The sequence below is a fragment of the Rhipicephalus microplus genome, unplaced genomic scaffold (genome assembly GCF_043290135.1).
Source record: "Rhipicephalus microplus isolate Deutch F79 unplaced genomic scaffold, USDA_Rmic scaffold_23, whole genome shotgun sequence".
NCBI classification, from domain to species: Eukaryota; Metazoa; Arthropoda; class Arachnida; order Ixodida; family Ixodidae; genus Rhipicephalus; species Rhipicephalus microplus.
Window position 1 is genome coordinate 4442221 of NW_027464596.1, and position 22735 is coordinate 4464955.

At 44.7% G+C, this 22735-nt stretch overlaps 3 protein-coding genes across 4 annotated transcripts in view; 1 reads left to right on the forward strand and 2 right to left on the reverse strand.

Annotated features, from left to right (window-relative positions):
- The window catches only part of LOC119169445 (trafficking protein particle complex subunit 11 gry), a 153520-nt gene extending 139496 nt beyond the window's left edge, over nt 1-14024 (reverse strand). Inside the window, exons 1-2 of the mRNA XM_037420514.2 lie at nt 13668-14024; nt 2360-2529 (exon numbers count right to left, since the gene is read on the reverse strand). Of these exons, the coding sequence (XP_037276411.2) occupies nt 2360-2529; nt 13668-13874 (377 nt within the window). The 5' untranslated portion in view covers nt 13875-14024. The remainder of the gene's footprint in view (nt 1-2359; nt 2530-13667) is intronic.
- Nucleotides 8516-13013, reverse strand: LOC142786359 (zinc finger SWIM domain-containing protein 3-like). The gene is made up of 5 exons (XM_075884012.1): nt 12509-13013; nt 12249-12357; nt 11318-11549; nt 9284-11188; nt 8516-9016 (listed from the first exon to the last, which is right to left on the reverse strand). Exons 1-5 carry the CDS (start codon nt 12754-12756, stop codon nt 8709-8711), a joined length of 2802 nt encoding a protein of 933 aa, XP_075740127.1. The 5' UTR covers nt 12757-13013; the 3' UTR covers nt 8516-8708.
- Nucleotides 14025-14396: 372 nt separating the features above from the next.
- LOC119169457 (A-kinase anchoring protein pkaap) overlaps nt 14397-22735 on the forward strand; it is a 91420-nt gene continuing 83081 nt past the window's right edge. For both annotated transcript variants that reach the window (XM_037420523.2, XM_037420527.2), the window contains exons 1-2: nt 14397-14561; nt 18967-19122. In XM_037420523.2, coding sequence (XP_037276420.2) covers nt 14537-14561; nt 18967-19122 — 181 coding nt within the window. In that variant the 5' untranslated portion in view covers nt 14397-14536. The remainder of the gene's footprint in view (nt 14562-18966; nt 19123-22735) is intronic.

The following is a 22735-nucleotide window of genomic DNA, read 5'->3' on the forward strand; positions in this document are numbered from 1 at the left end:
TTGCAGCGTACGACAAATCTTTATAACTTCGCTCGTACTGGGTGAATTCTAAAAATTTTGTGGCAGTGAACTTATGACATGATAGGCTCTTCTAGTGAATCCATTCCATTGCTACTTGAAAAAGAGTTGTAAAGCCCCTTCAAAGACGGCAGCTGCTGCGGAGCCACAAGACCGTGTGCACTAATGACACAAGTCTCCCAACTGCACCCTCTTTCCATTGTGGTGACAACTACACCTTTGGTCTTCCTCTTGTTGTGTAGTCTATTACTTGAGCCCAGAAGTATACGGATAAAGCAGCAATCTTGCATAATGCTTTTATCATCAACAACAATGAAATAAGTATCCGAAAGCATTACGCCTTGGCAAGCAAGACTGTTTGTAAAGCAGTCCTCTTCTCTTCCCCTCACAATATCGGTCTAACAGGTGACCTCTAAGGCACACCACACTAGGCAGGAATATTTGTTGGCCTGTCCTGCTGTAGTTTTAACGGCACTGCACAATGGCTGAGGCATGGCAATCACCTTGCGGGACAGATACTCTCCTTTTGGCTTCACTTGCATAGCTATACAGCCATGTGCACTCATTTCTCTTGTTTTATGCAATTTGGCTTCACCCACAAAAAGCTGTTACTACCACACGTTGCAGGCCGTGCCGCAATATTTAGAAACTGCACAATTGTTCGAGACCACTCCGAAAGGTCAGCAAACAGGCTGACACTTGGTTTTTACACCTCCCAAACAAGCTGCCTAATTCAAGGAGAAGGTCTCAGCGATCACGCTTTATGGATATCACAGCGCTGACCACTGCACAGCCACTGCATTTCGAAAAACAATTCTCGTCCCTCTCTCTACCACCTGTTTCATTCTCCTCGTCTACATAGTGACGTAATCTTGCCCATGGGCAACAATACTCAGCACCAATTTCATCAAATGGTTCTTTTCACTACGAAACGGTGTCTTGGCACTGCGATGATGCAGCTTCAGGCCACACAACCCGCACTTTCATGTTTCTGCGGTGCCCTCTGCCATTTTAGTAGAACCTCAAGGCTACCAGGACAAGCAGTACTACCACAACGAAAGCCTCCGCAATGAAGAGTTGTCTCAAAGCTTCTCTGCTAGGGGAAGGGTGCACACCTCACCAGTGACATGCACCCTTCGCACCACACTTCCTACCCACACCTGCGGTGAAAGCCTTACTCAACCGTTGACTGTGTGCCGATGATATAATCACTGATGTCAAGTTACGTTACCAAAGTTGGCGTAGTCACGACAAAGGCATACGCCTACCTACCTTTGCTGCCGAGAAGGTTGGGAAGGCCGAGTGAGAAACCGAAAACAGCCAAAGCAGGCTGTTCTATACCTTGTGTAGTGGAGCAGATACACTAACGGGTAACTTCTTCACTACATCATTTATTTGCAAAGTTCTCGACACAGCATGCTCACATCATGCATGTATGCAGTTATTTCTCAATAAAGAATATTGAATCAAGAGGTTATTTACTGGCCCTTGAAGATTATGCACAGGATATGAGTAACCAAGTATATTCTACAGCTATTGCAAGCACAAGTGATAAAACTGCAAGGTGCGACAAAGTGTTGATAAAAGCTGACAAATTTGACAGATGAGTTGATGAGTGAATACCCAATGTCCATGATCACTGCTATCCCTGTACAGCAATAGTGCCTGTACTTTGAATCTTTCTTTTACAGGTACCAGTTCGCTCGGTAAAGTGTTTCATCTTTATCAACTACTTTCTGCTTCCTCATAACGAGACCGTGACAACACACTCGCTCCAAATTTATCACTCTCCCATGCTCAGAACAACTTGGATGGGTACAACCATAAAGTTTCCTAATATACACTAAAGGGAACTCCGCCACTAGTGTCTATGGGAGCTGCAACACATGGCACTTCAGCGAGCATGGGAATGATGGGCAGTACACATACTTGTCTAATATTCGTACTTCTGGCCTGCTTTTGGCTCCGTGTGTGTTCGTGTGGCTTGGAGCTGTTTTCTTACAAAACAAATATTAGCAAATGTTCAGCGGTTGCACTTCACCATCTTATTTTTTTACACTTGCCTTTCCAAATCGAGTCACGAAGTTCAGAAGGTTCGAATCTTCCTTTCAAAACAAAACCGAAGCACAGCAATCAACCAAGCCGCAAGTACGATTCACCACCCGCAAGTACAAAGACCAGGCAAATGTGTGTACTACCCATCATTCCCATGGTCGCTGAACGATCGCAGCGCCAGAGTTCCCTCTAGTAATTTTAGGAAACTCTATGGGTACAACAAGCAGGGTATAACAGACGCTGCCTCTCGAGCTTTGTAAGAGGCAAGCGTGCGGGAAAGGAATACCTGAGGGCCCGTATTTTGGCCGAGCAGTCGTTGCGCTTGTCGGCCCAGTTGGGGTCGTCCCAGTCCATGTCGAAGAACAGGATGGCCACTGCGGGCACTTCGGCCAGATGCTTGTGCAGCCAGTTGCTTTTGAGCAGACCTCGCTCCTCGTACCACTCGTACGACGGGTGCTACAAGACGTCGACCAATGTTTGACAATAGTCAGGAGCGGAGGCGACGCAACATGCCCAACTCCCACAGGACTGTTTGCAGTAGTCAGCCTTCACATTGAAGTTACGTTAGTGATAAAAAGGCAGAAAGACACTATAGATTGGTGAGAATGCTACAACTGTGCAAGTGCAAGAACTTGCGGAATGACTGTTAGAACAGCGCAACAAACTGATTGCCTACTTGTGGTAACTTGTAGGATGATATTGAGAGCGTAAAAATGGGGAACACAAGTCTGACAGGAATCAATGAAGCAAATACTTCAACCCTATGAATCTTAGCCATGCCTGTTTCTGTTTATATGATTAACTTTTAAAAAGGCGTAGCAACACAATTGCAGAAAGCATCAATAACTAAAGTCTAGTAATCATTCTGACATATTCACTGCTTAATGGTCATAATCATTTGTACAAACCCCAAGCTTATGTACAAAGCGGTAATAAAGGGTCACAAACTTGAAACAGTGAAGTAATTTGATTGGACAAACGATTTTATAGAAACCCATCATAGATTCATTAATAGAAGAGAAAATTAAGACCAAGGTCTCACAGTAAATTTCACACGCTGATGTCAGCATGACAGGAGAGATTTCAAAGCGTTCTTTCCACATTCCGGCTACAGTGTGTGAACGAGATTTCGTGAAACATGACACATTTCAAGAAATGGTTTCCTCAAAGGACAATGTACTTCATTTTTACCAATCAAGAGCAAATTCAGGCCCCCCAGCACAAGCCATCAAAATTTACGACATCTTGAAGGGTTCATGCAAGAACTTCCAAAGTCACGTCTTGGTCTAGAATTTCCCTTTCGTGCATCTTCTCACTTTCCAGGTGTCGTCTTAGACAAGAGTAGTGCTTTTGGTATTGTGAAAGCATAATTTACTAATATATGAACAATTATTTTGCTCTATAACGTGTCTACTAGAAAACCATTCATCTTTTAACTGAATAAGGGCGTGCACGCAGGCACAAACCCTAGAACAGGAAATTGTACAAACCAAGAGTGCCTACTCACAACTAAAGTTTATTCGAAAGAAAGATAGGTACATATATATCTCTTCTGTCACATGACCTGGCAGGTGAAACAGCAAAAAACAAAAATGGAGGTAAAATGGGTTTTTTGTTGTTAGTCAGTAGCCAAGCTGTAACCAATCTACCAGTGCAGTGGCAGCTTCTGCACCTGACTCACTGCTCTGCGCAGTTTCTTTTTCTAGCTCCTTTGTAATATTCCAAGATTAGGACTCGTGTGTTACAACTGGCAGTATGCAGTAATTGTATCATTTTCACATTATGAAAAGCGGCAGATTGCCTGTCATTATTTGGAGTGCCTGCGGTGGTATGCCGACGCTTATATCTTCAGTGAATTCCTTTTTGTGAGTAGGTCAATCAATCTGCGTGTAAATATTGTTGTACACACTGAAACGCTTCATTTCCAGTTGTAAACTCACAAACATGAATACAGAACTACGGGTATAGTTGACGAACGCTTCCGACGAGTGAAAGTTAGTCGCTTTAACCCATACAGTTACGGAAGCGACATTTTGCTTTTTGGAGCAGATTCCGGAGCATAAAAAATGGTGCTTTGGAGCAGGCTCAAGTGTCTTTGGAGCAGAAAAAAATGCTATAGCTTAGGGTTGCTATTGGTGTTTTCGGAGCAGATGCATGTTCCTACGACTCCTGAAAACTAAAACATCACTTAAGCATATAATAAATATTTATATTTATTATTATACATTCCATATGCTAGTATAAGCAGTATAGCTGGCGTAAATCATGGGTGGGGGGATGGGGAGAGGGTCAAGAGAGTTCGGACTTTTCTGGTGTTCAGGCTGAGGACACCCCTTGCAAGCGTCCCACTTGAGATTTAGCTTTAGCGTGTGATATAATTGTGTTAAGAATTAAATATAGTGCAATTAACTTTTTAAAAGGATTTTTATCTTTTACTGTGTACCTGTGTTTAATGACCCTCAGCTGTGTAAACTATAGAAATCGAAAAAAGGTGAAAAAAAAGAGACTCAAGAGAAAAACGCAATTGCTCAAGCTAAGATCCCATGCTCGTTTTTTTTTTTTTTTTTTTTTCAAAGCATGATTTATTTCTTACATAAATAAAAATACCACCTATACTGGAAATACGAATTGGACACCATGGCCTGATATGTGTCACCCCTTAGGATTTTTCTTAATTCACGCTATTGAGTAGCATACTAGGTTGATAGTACATACAGCTTGCTTTTGGCTTCACTTAGACTGGCAGGATGGTCCCATTGTTACACTTCATTTTTTTTAGTTTGCCAACATCCTTTCGGACCAGGTTTGGAACAATTACTAGCAAATATTGCACTTTGGAGCAGTATGGAGCAGCATTTCTCTTTTGGAGCAGTTTGGAGCAGCACTTCCATCACCTTCATGGGTACATGAAAGCAGGCATACAAAATAACAACACAAGTAGACTGAAAATTACTATAGACGTAAGACTTGGGTGTTTTGCGGACACGCAGCCCCACCTGTCCACGCAGTTTTGAGCCGTGCAAAGCCCGACTCTCTTGCACAGTTAGCTGCACAACCAGGTATAAGCACAACGTTCTAAACAACGATTTAGCTAAATATTAAGTGCATTTGCGCATTTAACACTTAGAAAGAGAGGTACTTATTTCTCTCTGTTAGTCGGACACGTCAGCGTACCGCCGTGAAGCACTTGGTGGTTCACTTACCAGAATGATTGCGAAAACAAGAGCAGACGCAAGAACTCTGTGCTCTACGAAAAAATGGCCCAGTTGACGCTACTATTGCGTTGTGAACTGCCACAGACGTAAAGAATTACAGTTTTAGTAATTTCCGCAGCTTTCGCAAAGCAGAATGGTGAGAGTGCTGGATACGGGCTGTTGCTATTGTGTTGGGAAAGCGAAATACTCGCATTCTCCATAGCTGTCACATTAGAAAGTGTGATAATTGAGGTCTCCTATTATTTGTAATCAGTTACCTTGACAAAGAACCATAGTAACTATAATTATAAACCTTAACAGAGTCTCTGACCGCAGTGTGCGCCGTGAAGCAGTAGACAGGTGATGCATGCTATAAACATACCACACCCCACAACCACCGATAATTTGAAGTTGTAACAATCACACAGCATTTTGCACTTTGAAGGCTCTAAGTTCCGGCTTTAACAAGGAAATGCCAACACATACGTCATACAGGTAAATCGAAAAATCATCGCGACCACAATCAGGTTCTTCTTACCATTGGTCTCCGCGATTGCCGGAGCTATCTCGGAGTAACCGGTGTCGCCTTTCATTATACACCGATAAAGTGGACACACATGTATTCCCGCCCCGCCGCGGTGGTCTAGTGGCTAAGGCACTCGGCTGCTGACCCGCAGGGCGCGGGTTCGAATCCCGGCTGCGACGGCTGCATTTCCGATGGAGGCGGAAATGTTGTAGGCCCGTGTGCTCAGATTTGGGTGCACGTTAAAGAACCCCAGGTGGTCTAAATTTCCGGAGCCCTCCACTACGGCGTCTCTCATAATCATAGAGTGGTTTTGTGACGTTAAACCCCACATATCATCATCATCACACATGTATTCCCACTGGCGGTATATACCAATGAATGAAAACCGCCATGAGAACATCCTGGCATGCGTAATAAAACAATGCAATGCGCAGGAAGCGAGAGATCAATGGAGAATGCAACTGCAAAGACGAAAATTGCCAGAGCTATTCGTGCCAAATGAAGCAAGCTTCATACCACTGATTGTAAGAAAGATTGCGCATGTATGTACTTCATCGCTTTGACATCATCTGTATGCCCAAGTTTAACGCATTTGGGCATTACAGAATGCACATCGGGATGCATGCCTCGCACTCGATGTCATGCGATGCTCGCTTGCACCTAAATTGCCAGTTGCAGTACGCCGAAATAAATGAAACACCTCTCGCATTGTATCCACAGTTGGTTTTGATGAGCTTGCTACTTTTCTGAAGCAAGGTTGGATTGAAGGAAGAAGCCTGCTAGATTTTTGATATTTGGGAAACCGCACTTCAAGACTAAAAAAGAGGAGACCCTATGCACGTTCGGTTGCGGACGGCTCTCTTTGCACTACACATTTAGGGCCAGCGTGTCAAAGGGGGACCTGGTGGCGTTTTTCGCAGCACCGCTTGGGCAGAGTTCGACGTCTATTAAAGTTCACCACTAATCAGGTACTGTGTGTATTATGAATGACTGCATATCCATGCATTTTGAATATGGGATACTGGCTTGGCCGTATTCAGTGCCATTAAAATTTCAACAACTGAGGCTCCAGGCGCATGCAGAAGCACCGCGCCAGTAATTTGCACGCGTTAAATGTCGATATATATCATGCTGCACTTTCGATCACGATCGAGATTGAATTTATCAATCGCCATTGTTTCCCATCCCGCCTTGCAGAAAGAGCCAGTCTGATCAAAGTAAAAAAAAAAAGACAATGTCACAATTTCCTTTTTTCTGGGGGGGGGGGGGGGGGGGGATTCGGTATACGGTGTGTCTAAAGGTACGTCGGACGTACCCGAATACCAAAAGCTAAAGGTACGTCCGACGTACCCGAAACCGTGAGTCTAAAGATACGTCGGACGTACCCGATTACTAAAAGCTAAAGGTACGTCCGACGTACCCGAAACCGTGAGTCTAAAGATACGTCGGGGGTACGCGAAACTGAGTCTAAAAAAAAAAAAAAGATACGTCGGACGTACGCCGGGAGTTGCCGGGTGGGTCCACGGCTACCGCGTACCAATTTTTGCATATATACGAAGAAACGAGCCTTCGTGCGAGCCTGCTCACGTAAAAGACTGACAGGGAGCGAGTACTACCGGTGACAATGGAAAACTTAGAGCATCGCGTGGTTGACGAACGGCGTCGATGTCGGCGGTGCCGTTCTCTCCTAGCAGATCTTTTGAACGGAAAGGGGGAGGCTCGCACGTAAGTACAGAGGCTGATGTCCTTCCCTCGGCAGAGCAATTTTCGGGCAAAGAGTTCTGTGCGGTACTCTCGCGAACGCGGTTTTGTGTGATATGCGCCTATGTAGCCAGCTGAGTTTGCACGAAAACCATTCTGGGAGCCGACCTACTCGCTGACCTTTGAAACCGTAACTGCGACCGGCTCCCAAAAACTAACCAGCGCGCTTGAGTCCACGAGGTTTCCAGATGAGCGGGTCGTTAGCTAATTACTGCAGGGAAAAAAACAAGATGTAAGATTTTTAAATGCAAAGCATTTCTTAGCAAACCAAACGAATTTATTTATCTGGTTAGCCAAGTTAGATCACTAACTAGCTAGCCGCCTACGCCTGGGTGCTCTCATGATCTCCTCCTTAGCAGGTTGCAAAAACGAAAAAGACAGGCCAGATAGCATTTTAATGCTCTTATTATACATAGTTTTCACGTGACATCACAGACAGGTTCTCTGCACTGGGTGCTCCGAGATGGCGGCAACCGTGACTTTTTATGTCATTAGAGAGTACCATTGCAGAGGAGGACACACAGTTGTTCGGTCCCCGTGTTCTTTTGTGATGTCCCCACTTTCTTCTGTTCGCAAGGCGCGCTGTGGGGAATCAAAGGAACGCGAAGGGCACCGGCACAAATCCTATGTCACCGTTTGAGCTAACCCAGCATCTCAAAGTAGCTGGGGGCCCTAAGATGGCGGCCATGGTGACGTCAATGCAAACTATGTATACAATGAATGAATTCAGTGTTCACTGAAGGCACAACTAATGCAAGCTTTAATCAAAGGATCACAATTGTATGAAGAATAATAGGAACAAATACACAGACACACAATACATGTAAATGTCACTCGCATGAAACAGCACTAAGCTTTCTTCCATTTTTTATAAGCATGCCAGTGGGGCATACACTCAGCCATCTTTTGTTGTGCTTAAGCAAACCCTGCTTGCGAGCTCCCCTGCTTGCGTAGAAGCAAACCCTGCTTGCGTAGAAGCTTTGGAGCAATTCTGCTCATTTGTAGCATTAATGTAGTAGCTTTCACAAAACGTAGCAGGTTGGAGTAATTTTGCTCATTTGTAGCATGTATGGACCAGCTTTAACAAAATATAGCACGTAGGAGCAATTGCAGCAGGTTTCCCATCGCTGTGTTCCACTCACGGAGCAGCTCCTTTACATTTGGGCTGCTGCTACACACTTCGCACAAAACCAGGAACTATTCCTGTTGCGGCTGCTCAGTGAAGTACAGATTTGGTGGAACCAACACAAACATAAGTCACAAATCACAGAAGGGTCCTCTTCTAACAGGTCCCGACATTCGTTGCATTTCCACTTTATGGTTTGCTTCTTCACCTTGACTGTTGCCAGCACAGCTGTCCAGCCGTCTTCAGTGAAGTATTTCTGGACACAGTCAAGGTGAACTTCCTCGTCGAGGATTGTCTCTGGAATCCTGGAAGGTATGGTTTCCACCTGGTCCTCACCTGTAAAAATTACTGAATAAGTGTTCTGAACCTGCCATCAGATGGCTTTAAGGTACAACAGAATGCTATGAATCTGAACAAGGGGAACTTATTTCTAGGGCTCAGGTTTATTTTGTGAATTGAACACTCAATATTCTTACAGAATGTAGCTGTAGTTGCAGCCCTATAGGTGATATCAGACACCTTCGTACTACACCTTAGATAGCGACTGAAGTTGCAACAAAATAGGAAATTTAAGCATAAATAAAGGTAAATCTCACAACTCACCGAGTAGCAGTTTCCCCTGCTGAACCTCACTTAGCAGGCCCTGAGGAACTAAGCAACTTAGGATCCTGAGCTCCTTTTCCTGAGGAGGCAGATCGCGAAATGGCTGCAGTGTTGCTGCTGATTTGTGGGGTCCCTGCCGCCGTCGTGGAAGCCCAATAACGGTTTTCTCCGCCCCTTTGGGTCGACCTCGTGACTTCACCTTAGCGGGCACTTTCAGCTTTCCGAGGCGTTCGCGCATGTAGTCTGAAGGCCCGGCGCTGCTTGCAGGGGCCAAGGTATTCTCGCGTGGCTGTGCCTTTCTCACTTCATCAGGAGTTTCGCATGCACCTGCATTATGGGCACGCTGCTCTTTCTCAGGAGTGGTATGAAGTGGTTCTGCCCCGGTATGGCTTAAAGGTGCTTGAGGCAGATCTGGTTGATCATGTGAATTATTCTGATCTGCAGTTTCAGACGTGTCCCAATCCTCACCTGATGCAGCTTTGGGTGACTCTGCATTCTCTTCTACGGACACAGTCAGCTCCAGCTGGCGTCTGACTTGCTCTGGTGATGAAGGGGATGAGGCTTCATGACGCAACACTTCCACGATTTCAATTTCGCGCCCTTGCTCCCATGCCTCAGAGAGTGCCAACAAAACTTTTAGACGGCCCTGGTATCTTTCACCTGTTTCTTCTGCAGCAAGTTGAGCTATGTACTTGCATGTAGGAAATACCTCCCTGTATTTCTCATGCTGCGACATTGGCCTCCGAGGTTTTGCAGCCTGCTCCGAAATGGAATGTTCAGTTGTGCACTTCTCTTGAGAAAGGAAGGCTCTCTGATGACAGTAGTAATATGCCTTGGACCACCTTTTTAGAAAAAGTTTGTCATCAAAGAGACTAATGTTCAGAGTCCGCCTAACTGCAAACACATGCCGGCATGGCAGTCTCATAGCGTTCCAAAAGGAACAATTGCAGTTAGTTTTTGTTGTTGACGTGTTGCCAGACGACGCCTCGAATGTGAACACATCTGCTTTTTGGTCACTTGGTACTCGCTTGGCTGACAGGTAGATCTGCTCCCTTACAAGCTTAAAGGCATAGGGAGTCAATGATTCCTGATACATAGCTTCTTCAGGGCTAGAAGGTGCTTTGCAAGGTCTTTTGGATATGCTTGTCAATGCTCTGTGGTCACGTTCATCGCTCAAGGCGTTCAATACTGTGAAAAGTGAGCACACAAACTCTTCAAGGGAGCTATTCTTTTTTATAACACTTTTCAGTTTTGCGTTCAGACTTTCAATTCTGTTGTTGGTAGTGTTGTTAAAGTTTTCAGACATAAACTTGGGTCCAGTGTACCACTCATCCTTGATGGGACGCCAGTTTTTGTCATAGTAAGAGCGGATCTCTTGGCAAACATTATTGTCAAATTCCAGTTGAAGCTCCTCAAATTTTTCACTCGATCGTGACAGGACCATCTTCTGGAGCAGTGCCAGGGCTTGGTCCCTTTCCTCTGCAGTGATGTTCATCTTGTTGCAGGCAATCTCGCGTCGAAAAGTCTTTAAAGTGTGGAACACACAGATGAGCACCTTCGACTGCGGGAAGCTTTCTTTGAGAAGGTCACGCTCCAAAAGGTCCTTGTCTGCCATGACACACTTTACTTTTGGCCAAGATGGGTGCAGTTCCTTGAACTTTTCCAACATCCATTTGATAGTGGGTGCAGACTCATTCACAAGAATTGCAACACATACTGTCTCTGTGTCTCCATTGGAGTCTTCAACGTGCATCACATAGACTGGTGTTCGTATTTCTAGAAGCTTGTAGGTGGCATCAATTCCTAGGAATTCTGGGTAGGCATCCATATTTGACCGCATAGACTCATTGGACAGCAAAATTCCTTGGAAGTTTTCCCCATCAGCAAGGATGTGGTAGTCTGTACCTGTAGAAATAAATTTCATGGTCTAAATGTAAAAGATTTGGCCGACTGTACATACGAGTTTCTCTGAAGCCCACTGGAAAACCCAGATGCAATTATTTAAAAACTTGTGCTACAATATCAGGTGCTTACCATGCTCATTTTGCAGAAGAGCTGCAGTCTTAATGAGGTCATTCCTTGTCTGTGGTCTGAGGGAAGAGGCCGCATTGCTCAAGTCTTTGAGCAGGACAAGTTTCCCCGTCTTTTCTTCTATCCTTTTCTTAACCAACTTCTTGTTGGCATGCAAAGCCAAGAGCTGTGTGGCTTCCTCCTTGGCCCCTGGTTCTCTTAATGCTCTGGTTTGTGGCAGGTGGCTGTAGAGTAACTGCAATAAAATAAACTTTTCATTCAATGTTAAACTGAACTACATATGCAATTATAGGTTAACTGCATTATGCAATGTCAAGCTCACAGAGTGAAGCAAACAAGTGCAGACAACATTCTGCATATATGGCATCTAGGTTCTTAGCACAAGCAAGCTCACTTCAATCTCACCTTATCATGCTTGTAACTGTAAATCTGTGTTTCCTATATATGGCTCGCATGTGATGTCAAGGACACAGTTCCTGAATGTAGTAGCACTGTAGAATGGCGGCTTTGATGACAAGCAAGTTGCAGTTAATCTGCCTCAATGTAATAATGATGCAGCAGGAATTCCTCTGAGTGTGAATAAGAAATGAACCTGCATGTACTGCTTTGATCCCATTAATTTGACATCGCAAAACTTCGCATCCCCTGTGCTGGTGCTACCAGCTCAATGAGAATTGAGCGAGAACATTTTGCGCGATCAAGTAAGCACGTCAAACATTTCGTCAAAAGTATATTTCAGTGGTGCATGTCACCCTGTATAACCTCAAAACTCAGGTTTGTTTCTGTGAAAAAACAGAACTGAACTTCACTAACCAATATGAACAGGTAACAGCAAAAGCTGTATTGGCTTAATTTAACAACACATGGTGAGGGATGAAGGACAGGGCATTAAGATACTGTCGCACACTTTTAAGGATGCTTAGGAACTCCATACCTTCGATAACTCATGGTTGTGGTCCTCATTCATTTCAATAACCTCCAGGAAGTTCCCATCGTCAGAGGCCCTGCACTTCACGAACGCCGGACATCCAGCCTGAAAGGTGCTGAAAGTGATCCGTTGTCACATGCTCAATGTCTCTCAGGAAACAATCGTCTAAATGCATGATGTGTACAACGCAACCACGTCGCTGACCATGGTGGATTGGCAGCACAGAAAGAAACACAAAGGAAACAATGACCAGTGCTGGCCCTCACCTGGTATCTCTTTCCCCCTTGCTGCGGCTCTTGAAAGACTTGCCCCCCTTGATACAGCAGTAAACCACCTGATACATTCCAAGTCGTTCGTTCAGAAAACGCTTCACTTTGGTCTTCGCCGCTGTGACAGTTCGACAGTCACGTTTGTAAAACTGCACGAACTTCTCTTCACTGTATCCTTTCACAGCAGCTTCCAGTTCCCTGAACGTTGGAAATTTGTCCCCAACTTTCATTTTGCTGCCAGCCATCACACGAGCTGCGGAACGGGAACACTTGACTGGCGCCGCACGTGCTGCGGAACGGTCACCACAGAACACCTGTAACACGCTGACTGAAGAGACGGGAGAATGGCGCCACACAAGTAGGACGGATAAGACTATGGATAAGACAGACTCACAGAACACCTGACAGACTCGGACGGACTCCAAGAACTGGATTGGAATGGATTGATTTGTACTACTTGCATCGAAATCGACCCGATGGCGAAAACTTTTTTTTTTTCCTAATCAAGCGATATAATAGCTGCGTGTAAACCACGGAGGAATAAACATTTCCGTGGTATAAACCAAGCTTGAGTAGGCGAGAAAGTGCAACCCGTGCAACGTCTGATGTAACCGGTGCAACGTCTGCGCGTCCAACTACAAACTCGTTGACGAAAACTTTTTTTTTCTCGGATCCGCGCGTCTAAGAGGTCAGTCGTGCGAACTGCTTGAAAACGACGGACGGGCAGGTGGAACTTGAGTCGCTTGAGTGAAAACTTGCGAGAAAGCGCACGTCGGACGTACCTTTAGCTTTTAGTATTCTGGTACGTCCGAAGTATCTTTAGACTCACGGTTTCGGGTACGTCGGACGTACCTTTAGCTTTTGGTATTCGGGTACGTCCGACGTACCTTTAGACACAGCGTTCAGTATATTGATCTGCGGCAGCATGCAGCTACCTTGATCTAATCTCCAGTACAGACCAGGTTGTCACGTACTGTACCTGTCGTCGTTTGATACCGGAAACCTCTTGTCATAAAACAATGCAGGAGGCATGTCACTTGACTCCAAAGTAAACATCGCGCAAGTAACGAAACGAACAAGTATTAAACCAGTAAAACACACCCTCCACTCGAACACACCGACGAAAAATATACCATCGAATTCGGCATATACATACCTTGGGCTTGGGTTTCGGGAAGACATGCTTGTCTGGAAGGATCACAAAGTTCAGTGGTGACCGATCCGGTCCACGATTGTTTGAAAAGGCATCCCAGATCGCGGCATGAATGTTGTTGACTTGCGGTTCTAAACCGATGAAGGCAACGAACGCCTTAGGGCGGGTCTTCAGCTCTTCAGGCACTTCGCCGATGTCCAGAGGTTTCATGATGGTTCCGTAGCGGTTGCGGCAACGACTCGGATAACCACAAAGGCCTTACAAACCCACTCGGTCGCATGGGCAAGCGGTCCACGAGAAGCCGGCAGCACGATTCACAAACAGATGCACTACGCGCACAGCAAATCGTGTGACCAAACGTCGCCAGATGCGCGGTTCGGCAGGCACGCCTTTGCACCTGCTGCCGCCGCACACAAACCACGATTCCGAAACCGTCAACTCAAAAACTCGTCACCGCGATTTCATGACGAAGACAAGCCCCCACTCCATCACGAGAACGCACACACGTCGCGTCCCAAAACCACACATTCGAGGCTAATTAAAAAAGACGAAGAAGAAAATCCGCGCTAACTCTCGTCCTCAGTTGCGCCACCGTGGCAAGTCAGCTGACCACAATTAAAAGAAAGAAGAAAACAACCGAAACAAAACGTTCTTTAACCTCGACACCCATATCTCGTAGTGGTCATGGCCGCTGTCATCTGTATTTTCGGGCGTTCGAAGGAAGGCGTTACCACTTCGTCGTCACATCGGCTGGTTTAGACCGCGGTCGGCTGGCACCGTTGATTGAGTCGGGCTGCGCAATCGCCGAAGCTTGGAACATGACACGGCGACATCGTCCCTGACTGCGATCGGCCGAATGCCAGTGGAACGCGATGCCCCTCTTCAGAAGGAAGCCAGGTAGGAAGCGCTGCCCCGAGAGCGGATTCGAAATTGTGAAACTTGCGCGATTGTGTCACGTATTTTTCACCTGCTCGCGAACGCGTTGCTTCTTGCGCACCGCACGCGATGGGGCCATCAAGGCCTCCGCTGCTTTAATTATCGTGTAATTTTCCCTTCCGCCGTAACAATGTAGACGACCTCGCGCGTGTGCGGAGTTTGGAAGTCACGACTTCTCCAACCGCCTCATCACGAGCGCACCAAGTTTGGCAGTTGCTGCTTTAGGAGAGGCGGTGGTTTCTCGAATTATTTTCCGATTGGGGATATGCGTACCAGTTGAGGTGAATCTGAAGAAGGTTCCGCAGTAAAGTGCTCCGCGACACGGCGGATCCGGCCCGCTCGCGTGTGTCGAAGCATTTGATTGCCGCGTCCCGAGCGCTTTGAATCGTAAAACTTGTGCGAGCGTACCGCACGCACTGTCCAGTGACAGCACTTTGGTTTTGACGGGCGAATGTTTGCACCGCGCGTCGCGGCATTGTGTGTCAGATGTAAACATTTCCTTCAAGCATCCGCCGCTATCCTTGTGACACACATCGCAATATTCCGTGCACGCCAAGCACGGAATTGGTGCTGCGAAAATCTTTCCTTCCTTTTGTAATGCGAGGGACGTTCACAACGCTGTGGCCTAATCTTCAATTACATTCCGTGCGCGTTATCGGGTCATTCTATATGAATGGAACACGTCAGTTCGTTGGTGCGCGCGCTGAGAGTAGAAGTTATCGCCGCTAATTAACGCGTGCTGCTCATTTCGTTCCTCGTTGTTGTCGAGGTTTTGGGGGCCCTCAGCCTAGAAGTTACAGGAGCGAACGACATCGTCGAGCGCTTCGCGTTTAGATCGTATCCGATTCGCGTCAGCTGCGCCGCATCGTCAACCTAAGATGTGCCAGTTTAAGTGACGATCATATTTCGTTTCCTTCTCTGGATTGCCTGTATACATTGAAGTTGTATGAACAATCGGCGGGCTTTAAAGAGCCGGACGGACACTGTCGGAAGGCTTGTTCAATGGCGCAAGGACGCATGGCTAACGGCCAGAAAGGGGGAAGGGGCTCACCCAGTAGTTAAGGGGATGCCCCCTCTACGTGCATAGTGATCAGCAATTACATGTATATGTGTACTCTCCTTCCAAGCACGTACTTAGGCAAACTGGAGGACCTCCTCAAGCAAACCAAGAGAGACCTTCAGCCCCCAAATAAATCTAGAAAGCAATTGAAGTTCATGGAATGGAGGGTGGAAAAAGCACACTAGATAGGTGCTGCTTTACTTTGCCTGTGGCTGATGAGTCTCTTTATTATGCCTTACCCCATCCCTCACTGTAAACCGTGTTAATAGATGAGCACAGGGTGTGACCAAGTGAACTGCTAACCTTCATTTAACCTCTGTGTCATCTATGCTTCTCTTTTTTTATAGTCCTTTTTGTAACATGGAATGTACAGAGCCATAAATATTTAGTAATGTGGCAGATTGAAAACGGCATCACTTGGTGTCATCTGTTGATAACAAGGGGTCACTATCACACACCATTGGGAGTTGAATTTCACTGCACTGCGAGCAGAGGTACCAAAGTTGCACGAGACACTCAATCCCGACAGTTACATCAAACAATCGGGGTTGAGTTTCTTTGATGTGATTAGCCCCATTCTTTAGCTTGCTCAAACGAAAAACACAAATCAAAGGTTATGTCAGAACTTTGCTGATAGATTTTACTGGCAGGTCACTGTGGCCATTCCTATGAGGATCAATGTTTCACTCATTGATGTTCCGATTCCCTGGTTCAGGCATTTCCTTTGTAGCTATGTTAGAGCTTTATTAAAATATTATGTAAGGGGCACCAGTACAAGTTTATCAGTGGGGTACGCTCAATCCTTTTTTACTATTGCTTAGGAACCTCTGAAAAGGCAATGTTACATTCATCCAGGTCACTGATATAAAATTTTTCTTGTGTTTGCAAGCATATAGGGTGTGAATTGTGTGCACATGCAAACAGCAAGGCGACCCAACTTATAGCATTACTTTCACTGTGCTTTTATCCTGTGTGCTCTTCACTTGTAGAAAATTAATCCTTGCCAACTATCATAACGTTGAAGCAAGTCCTTTGTATTGTTTAAGTTCATTTTTCTTGAAATTAAAAGGGTGTCATCTGGAGTTAATTTTTTGTGGATAAATTTGTGGTGTTTACCGCATCTTAATTCTCATAAATCTTCAATTCTCTGAAATTCAATGTTCAATTATAGATTATTAGTTGTTGGAATTAGTTTTAATTTTATTTTTAATAAAAATGCATGGCATTTTTATTGTTGCTTGTAATCCTGTTTTTCTATCATTTCTTTTTCTTTTTTTCACTCGCTTATTTGCCGATTCTGTAAGGCTGTTGGTGTGCACTGCTGTAAGCTCGCCAGAATGTTCTTTTGGAGGGTGGGAGCTAGTCAAGCTGCTTCTAAGCTTTTGCTGCTTTCTCAACCACTCTGCCACCTTGAAATATTCTGCAAAACTGTCTTGACAGGCTCCCTCATCTTCTTGATGCAAAATAAAGGACTTGTTATTAATAATAATTTCAATACTCCAAATTTTTTTATGAAGTGATATTTCAGTGTGAAAACATGCAAACACACCAAATGTATTTTGGATGTCTGGAAGGTTCGAATGCCCAGGCTTTTATGTACACACAAACACTTGAATACAGAAGGCCTATGTTTGTTTGTATAACCACATGAAAGCCTGTAATAAACCGCTGCCCACTTTATGAAGTTGCTAGCCCACTGCGGTGGTGTGGTGGTTGTGGTGCACGGCTGCTGACCCAAAGTTTGCGAATTCAATATTGGCAGTGGTTTTCACAGTTCGATAGAGACGAAATGTTAGAGGGCCATGTATTGTGCGACTTCAGTGCACTTTAAAAAACACCAGATGGTCAAAGTTTCTGAAGCTCTACACTACAGTGTCGCTCGTACTATATCATGGTTTCGGGAAGTAAAACCTCAAGTAATAATATTTACGAAGTCGCGGTTGCTGGTGGAGGTGCGCTATTTTTTAATGAAGGTTCCCAGCTTTGCAAATGCCCTTTCAACATTGAAAATGCCCTTTTAAAATCAGTTTATCAGATAAACTCTAACTGTAAAGAACTTTAGCGGTGACTGGTTATAAAATTTTTTAGGGTTTATCTGAAAACACGGAGTGCTACTTATAATCCACCTTTACCATATATTTTGCATCTTCATGATTGCTAGATATGTACAGCTAAGAATTTTTTATCTGGTGGGTTTTCTCACATCTATTGGATGTGGACTTGAAGGACTGAATATAGTGTATCAGGCATTTCATGCCTGCTGTATGCACTGTGAAGCCATCCATCCATTGAGCCAATGTGTCTGAGATAAAGCAGTGCGGGCAGCATACTGACGTTGTGCAAACACCCAACATGTCAAAGTGATCCAATCAAAATTCTATTAGGCTGTCTGTAACATGTGCTGCACGTTATATTTCACCTGTTTCATTGCCATTCACCTAGCCTTCCTGCTGGCCACAGTGCTGTTTCTAAAATAACAGGGAAAGATTAGGCCAGCCTTGCATAGTATATCATTTTTGAGGTTGCAGTGCCCAGCAGTTAACAGGGAAAAACTGAAGCAAGCATACATGACATGGAAAGGGGGAAGCAAGCATATGTGCAGCTAATTACTTTTAAATTACTGGAAGGGTGGCATCACAGTCACCGTGAGACAAGTGACAATGCTATGTCTACTGTGCCACTGTCCGGCACTGTCAACTACTGCTTAGTCGCTTAGAGTGCCAGCCACACTTTGACAGTGTGCTTGTCGTGTGAGGACAAACCAAATGTCTATAGATACCTGGCAGCCTCTCTCTAATGTCTTAGAAGGCCTATGTGCATTGCAATTTGTCATTCTTTTGTGCACGTCCTACATTGAGTGCCTACAGTGGCAGGTCCAAGCAGCTATGTTGTCAAAGGGTGATGACACCATCTCTCGATCCTCCTTAAAGCGTGCCATCTAGTCGGACACAGGTTAAGAAGTCGGGAGAGCCCAGATCACGGAAGCGTTGTTGCCGATCACTTTGAGAACTAAAGAAACGGTACCACTCGTGCACTCGGCTGTGTTCTTTGAAAGTTGGGCAACGGCCATAGCGCATTATGTCAGCCAATTTGTGCCCATTGGTGCAGGTTTGTGTGCAGCCACGTTTGAGGAGGAAGTGCCCCGTACTTCAGACAATGTATAATAATGCTACTTCATTATCATCATGACTATAAGATGCATCACTGGCTTGTGCAAGTGTACATTTTTTTCGACCGACCCGACTGCTGCTGATTAGCTGAGTGGTAACGTTGGTAATCCACCAGTTGCCTTGCCCTTCAACGCAGACAAGCCACAAGATGCGGGTGAGCTCGGAGGTGAAGTGTCTGGTCGGCAGGTGTCGAGGCATGGCTCACAGGCCAGCCTCCACAACGGTGCAGTTCCTGCCGACATCAGTATGCTGGAGGACGCTGCCCCTCCGCCACCGTCTCCACTACAGTCGGGTGAGTAGCAGAGACCACGTGTGCTCACCACTGGCCTCTTCCCTCTTGTTATCTGGGAGCTTGGGAAGCTCATGCCGTCTTGGCCAGAAAGGCAGAATTGTTTAAGTTTTCTTCAACGCTTGAAAGAAAGTTTTCCGTTTCAGGATAAATGAGCTGTGTCACATTTAGTAGCACTACAAATATTTTTAGCAGACTGCTGCTTCCCGTTACACATACAGTGAGCTCTCAGTAAATGGCTGCTTAAATGGAACAAGTGCCTCTGACAAGATTGGTTTCACCCTTGCATTCTGCACCCCTGGTCATCTCTCGGTAAACAGAACTCCTGTTAAATGGAGCATATTTTGCTAGACCCATAAGCTTCCATTTAATGAGTCTCCTGTATAAAAAATCATCAGCCTGACTACTCCCACTGCAGGGCAAAGGCCTCTCCCATAATCCACCAGTCAACCCAGTCCTGTGCCCACTGATGCCATCTTATACCCACAAACTTTTTGAACCCTCCTAGCTCTCCCTATCCCCCTCTAGCGTTCGCATTCTCTTGCAATCCAGTTTGTAACTCTTGATGACCAGTGGCTATCTTGCCTGTACGCTACATTCCCATGCCCTTTTCTTATTCTCGTTTGCGACTAAGATGCCCTCAACACCTGTTAGTTCCCTGACCCACTCACTGGAACACACTCAATCAATAGACATTATGTAGAACAGCTGCTATATTATAGTGATAATTAGTTTACATAAATCACTACATGAAATGTGTTGTCCTAAGGCTATGTACTCATACCCTAGTATAAAGAGTTATCAGTTATAGCGAAGTAAGAAAACAATAGCTTTGTCATAGGCATAGTATTATGAACAATCATTTATAATGAATTTTCCGATATAATGAAGTATTGTCATGGCAGATGTGACTTAGTTGTTATTAGGTCTGGCTGTAATTCATCCACCTTTATACATCTAATACAAGACATAGCATGTTTCGGTTGCTAGCTAAGAAAGCGTGCCCATAGCAAAAAAAAAAAAAAGCGTTGGTTTGCCTCTTCCTTGGTGTTCAAGTCCATATCTTGGTGCTGTCATGCAATGGTGGTTATATTTTTGTAGACACAAGCAGTATGCCTGCGATTCTCACTTGTGGGACAAATACTTCTACCTTTCTTTAATATGAAACACTTTTATGTGTGTGAATGCAAGTTATGAGAGAAGTCTCCGAACTTGATGCCATTCCCCACTGCATGTGAAGTGGAATGTAGTATGTTATGCCTTGTTTTTGGCGTTGCAGTGCTAGCAGACTCTAGTCATCTTTCAGGAGCCTGGTAGTACGCTGTCATGTGAGACGACTCCGAAGTTGTGTCTTATATCATACAGGGTCTCATAGTAATGATATGACTTTGTTATCATCATTGCAACTAGCTTCTTGTTGGACAAAGTGTCTTGGAAGAAATGTGATGCAGACTAGTTAGGTTCCATTTGTGGTAATCAGTGCAACGACTCCAGGGCATGGAAGCATGCAGAAGGGAATCACAGGATCAGCGTGGTATTCGATACCTTACATAGAATTCGAAGCAGTGTTTGAAGTAGATCTAGGGGGTCTCTAGGAACTCCAATGGGCCGTGCGCCTCAAATAATATTTTAGGGAGGGGAGCTCAGCCCCCTCTTGCTTTGTTATCACGGCAATAAATGCACACATACATATCCCCCATCGTAGATGGGAATGCCCGTGAGCCATTGAGAACACCCGTGAGCCGTATACGGGCCATTGCTGTTCATAAGCCTTTGCCATATGTGCTGTCTGCCGTGGAGAGCGTTTCTCTTCCGAATTCCGTCGGAGTAATGCTCTTAACAACAGTCGGCTTGCTTTTAGACGGTAAATAATTCCCGTTCTGTCTCAGTCACAAGCACGTGTTGCGAATCGTTGGAGCACGCTGTTGCATGTTACATTCAAGAATTTCTAACCGATCGAGGTCTATTGGCACTACATCAACACGGCTTCAGAAAGTCAATGTCTATAGTTACTCAATTGGTTTCTACAGTGCACGAGATCTTGGCTGTACAGTAGACTCTCAGTAAACGGAACCTGAAGAGAACGGGAAAATATGTTGCATTTAACAGGAGTTCCGTTTACTGAGAGGCGAATATAAGTACGGAATACAAGCTCGAAACCAAGCATTGCAGGGCCAATAATTCCATTTAAGCAGTAGTTCTTTTTAACAGATTTCCATTTACTGAGAGCCCACTGTACTTGATCTCTCTGGGCAGGTGGAATTTTTATTTCTACATTTTTCGAAGGCCTTCCATAAAGTACCATATGGTAAGCTATTGTATAAGATAGAATGCCTCGGCCTGCCATCCTTCATTGTTAAATGGATTAGTGCATATCTTTCTAATAGAAAACAATTTGTAGAAATAAAAAAATTCCTTATCCCCTGCGCTTCCTATTATTTTGGGAGTGCCTCAAGGTAGTGTTTTAGACCCTTTGTTATTTCTTATTTATGTAAATGATCTGGTTGAAGTGGTTCTTGGTACTGTATGAATACGGTCACTTGCTGATGAGTGGGTTGTTATCGGGAAAATCTCAACTGCAAATGATTACACCTTTTTACAAAACCGTGTATCTACGATTGGAGATGGGTGTAGGTTTTGGGGAATGGTTTTAAATTCAGAAAAAACAGTGCTACTCCGTGCAACTACAAAAGAAAACTAGTCTGTACTTTTGTATATTCAATTGATAAGTCGGGTCGCAGAAGTTTAGAAGTTTAAATACTTCGGTGTTACACTAACAAATAAGTTCACATAGACAGCTCATATATCTGATATTTGTGCAGCCTGTGTCCGGAAACTGGAGCTTCTTAAAAGAAAACTTAGGAAAGTACCCAGTAGCATCAAACTTCTAACATACAATGCCTGCATAAGGTCTAAATTGGAGTACTCATCTGCATTATTATGTGGGATCTGCAGTATTAAAATGATATTTTGCAATTAGAAAATATTCAGCATAAAGCAGTGAGATGTATATTTGGAAAATACAAAGGTCTAGATTCCCCTTTACAGTTGATGCTCAGTAACATACCAACGCTGGAGGCCCAGAGAAAAGTTAACCGCCTTTCATTCCTTCACCACTGTCTAGCAGGTAAAATCAATTTATCTCTCCCAGCATCTGTTCAGCGTGTTAGTACAAGAACAACACGGCACAATCACAAACATTCATTAGCACCAATCTTCGCTCGCACTTAAGCATTTCATTACGGCTTCTTCCCACATACGGTCGCGGATCGGAATGCATTGCCAAATAGTATAGTCAGCTCCGATGACTTTGTTAGCGGTATACAATGCCATGTTTTAAAGGTGTAGCACTTTTCGTTGTTGCCATTTCTGCTTGCTCCTACCACATGTTTTGATGGCCCTATTTTTCAATGATTGTCGTACTAATTCTATCGTTTCTTTTGTTTATTATGTTTGCCCATTGCATTGCTTGTATATTTAATTTTGCATTGTTCGTGAACCCCATCTTACTCAAGCCAAAATGTTGGCTTGCAGCATTTCAAAGAAATAAAGATGGTGATATTGTCTTGTGCTTCCGTGGTCTGTAGACTTTTGCTCACAGGTGTAGCTATACAGA

What these genes read in the sequence shown, in the direction of transcription:
- LOC142786359 (XM_075884012.1), bottom strand. Translation starts at nt 12,756, where the DNA reads ATGGCTGGCAGCAAAATGAAAGTTGGGGACAAATTTCCAACGTTCAGG. An exon ending in AAGGGGGAAAGAGATACCAG is followed by an intron (nt 12,358 to 12,508) that starts GTGAGGGCCAGC and finishes GATCACTTTCAG; the next exon opens with CACCTTTCAGGCTGGATGTC. An exon ending in ACAACCATGAGTTATCGAAG is followed by an intron (nt 11,550 to 12,248) that starts GTATGGAGTTCC and finishes ATTTTATTGCAG; the next exon opens with TTACTCTACAGCCACCTGCC.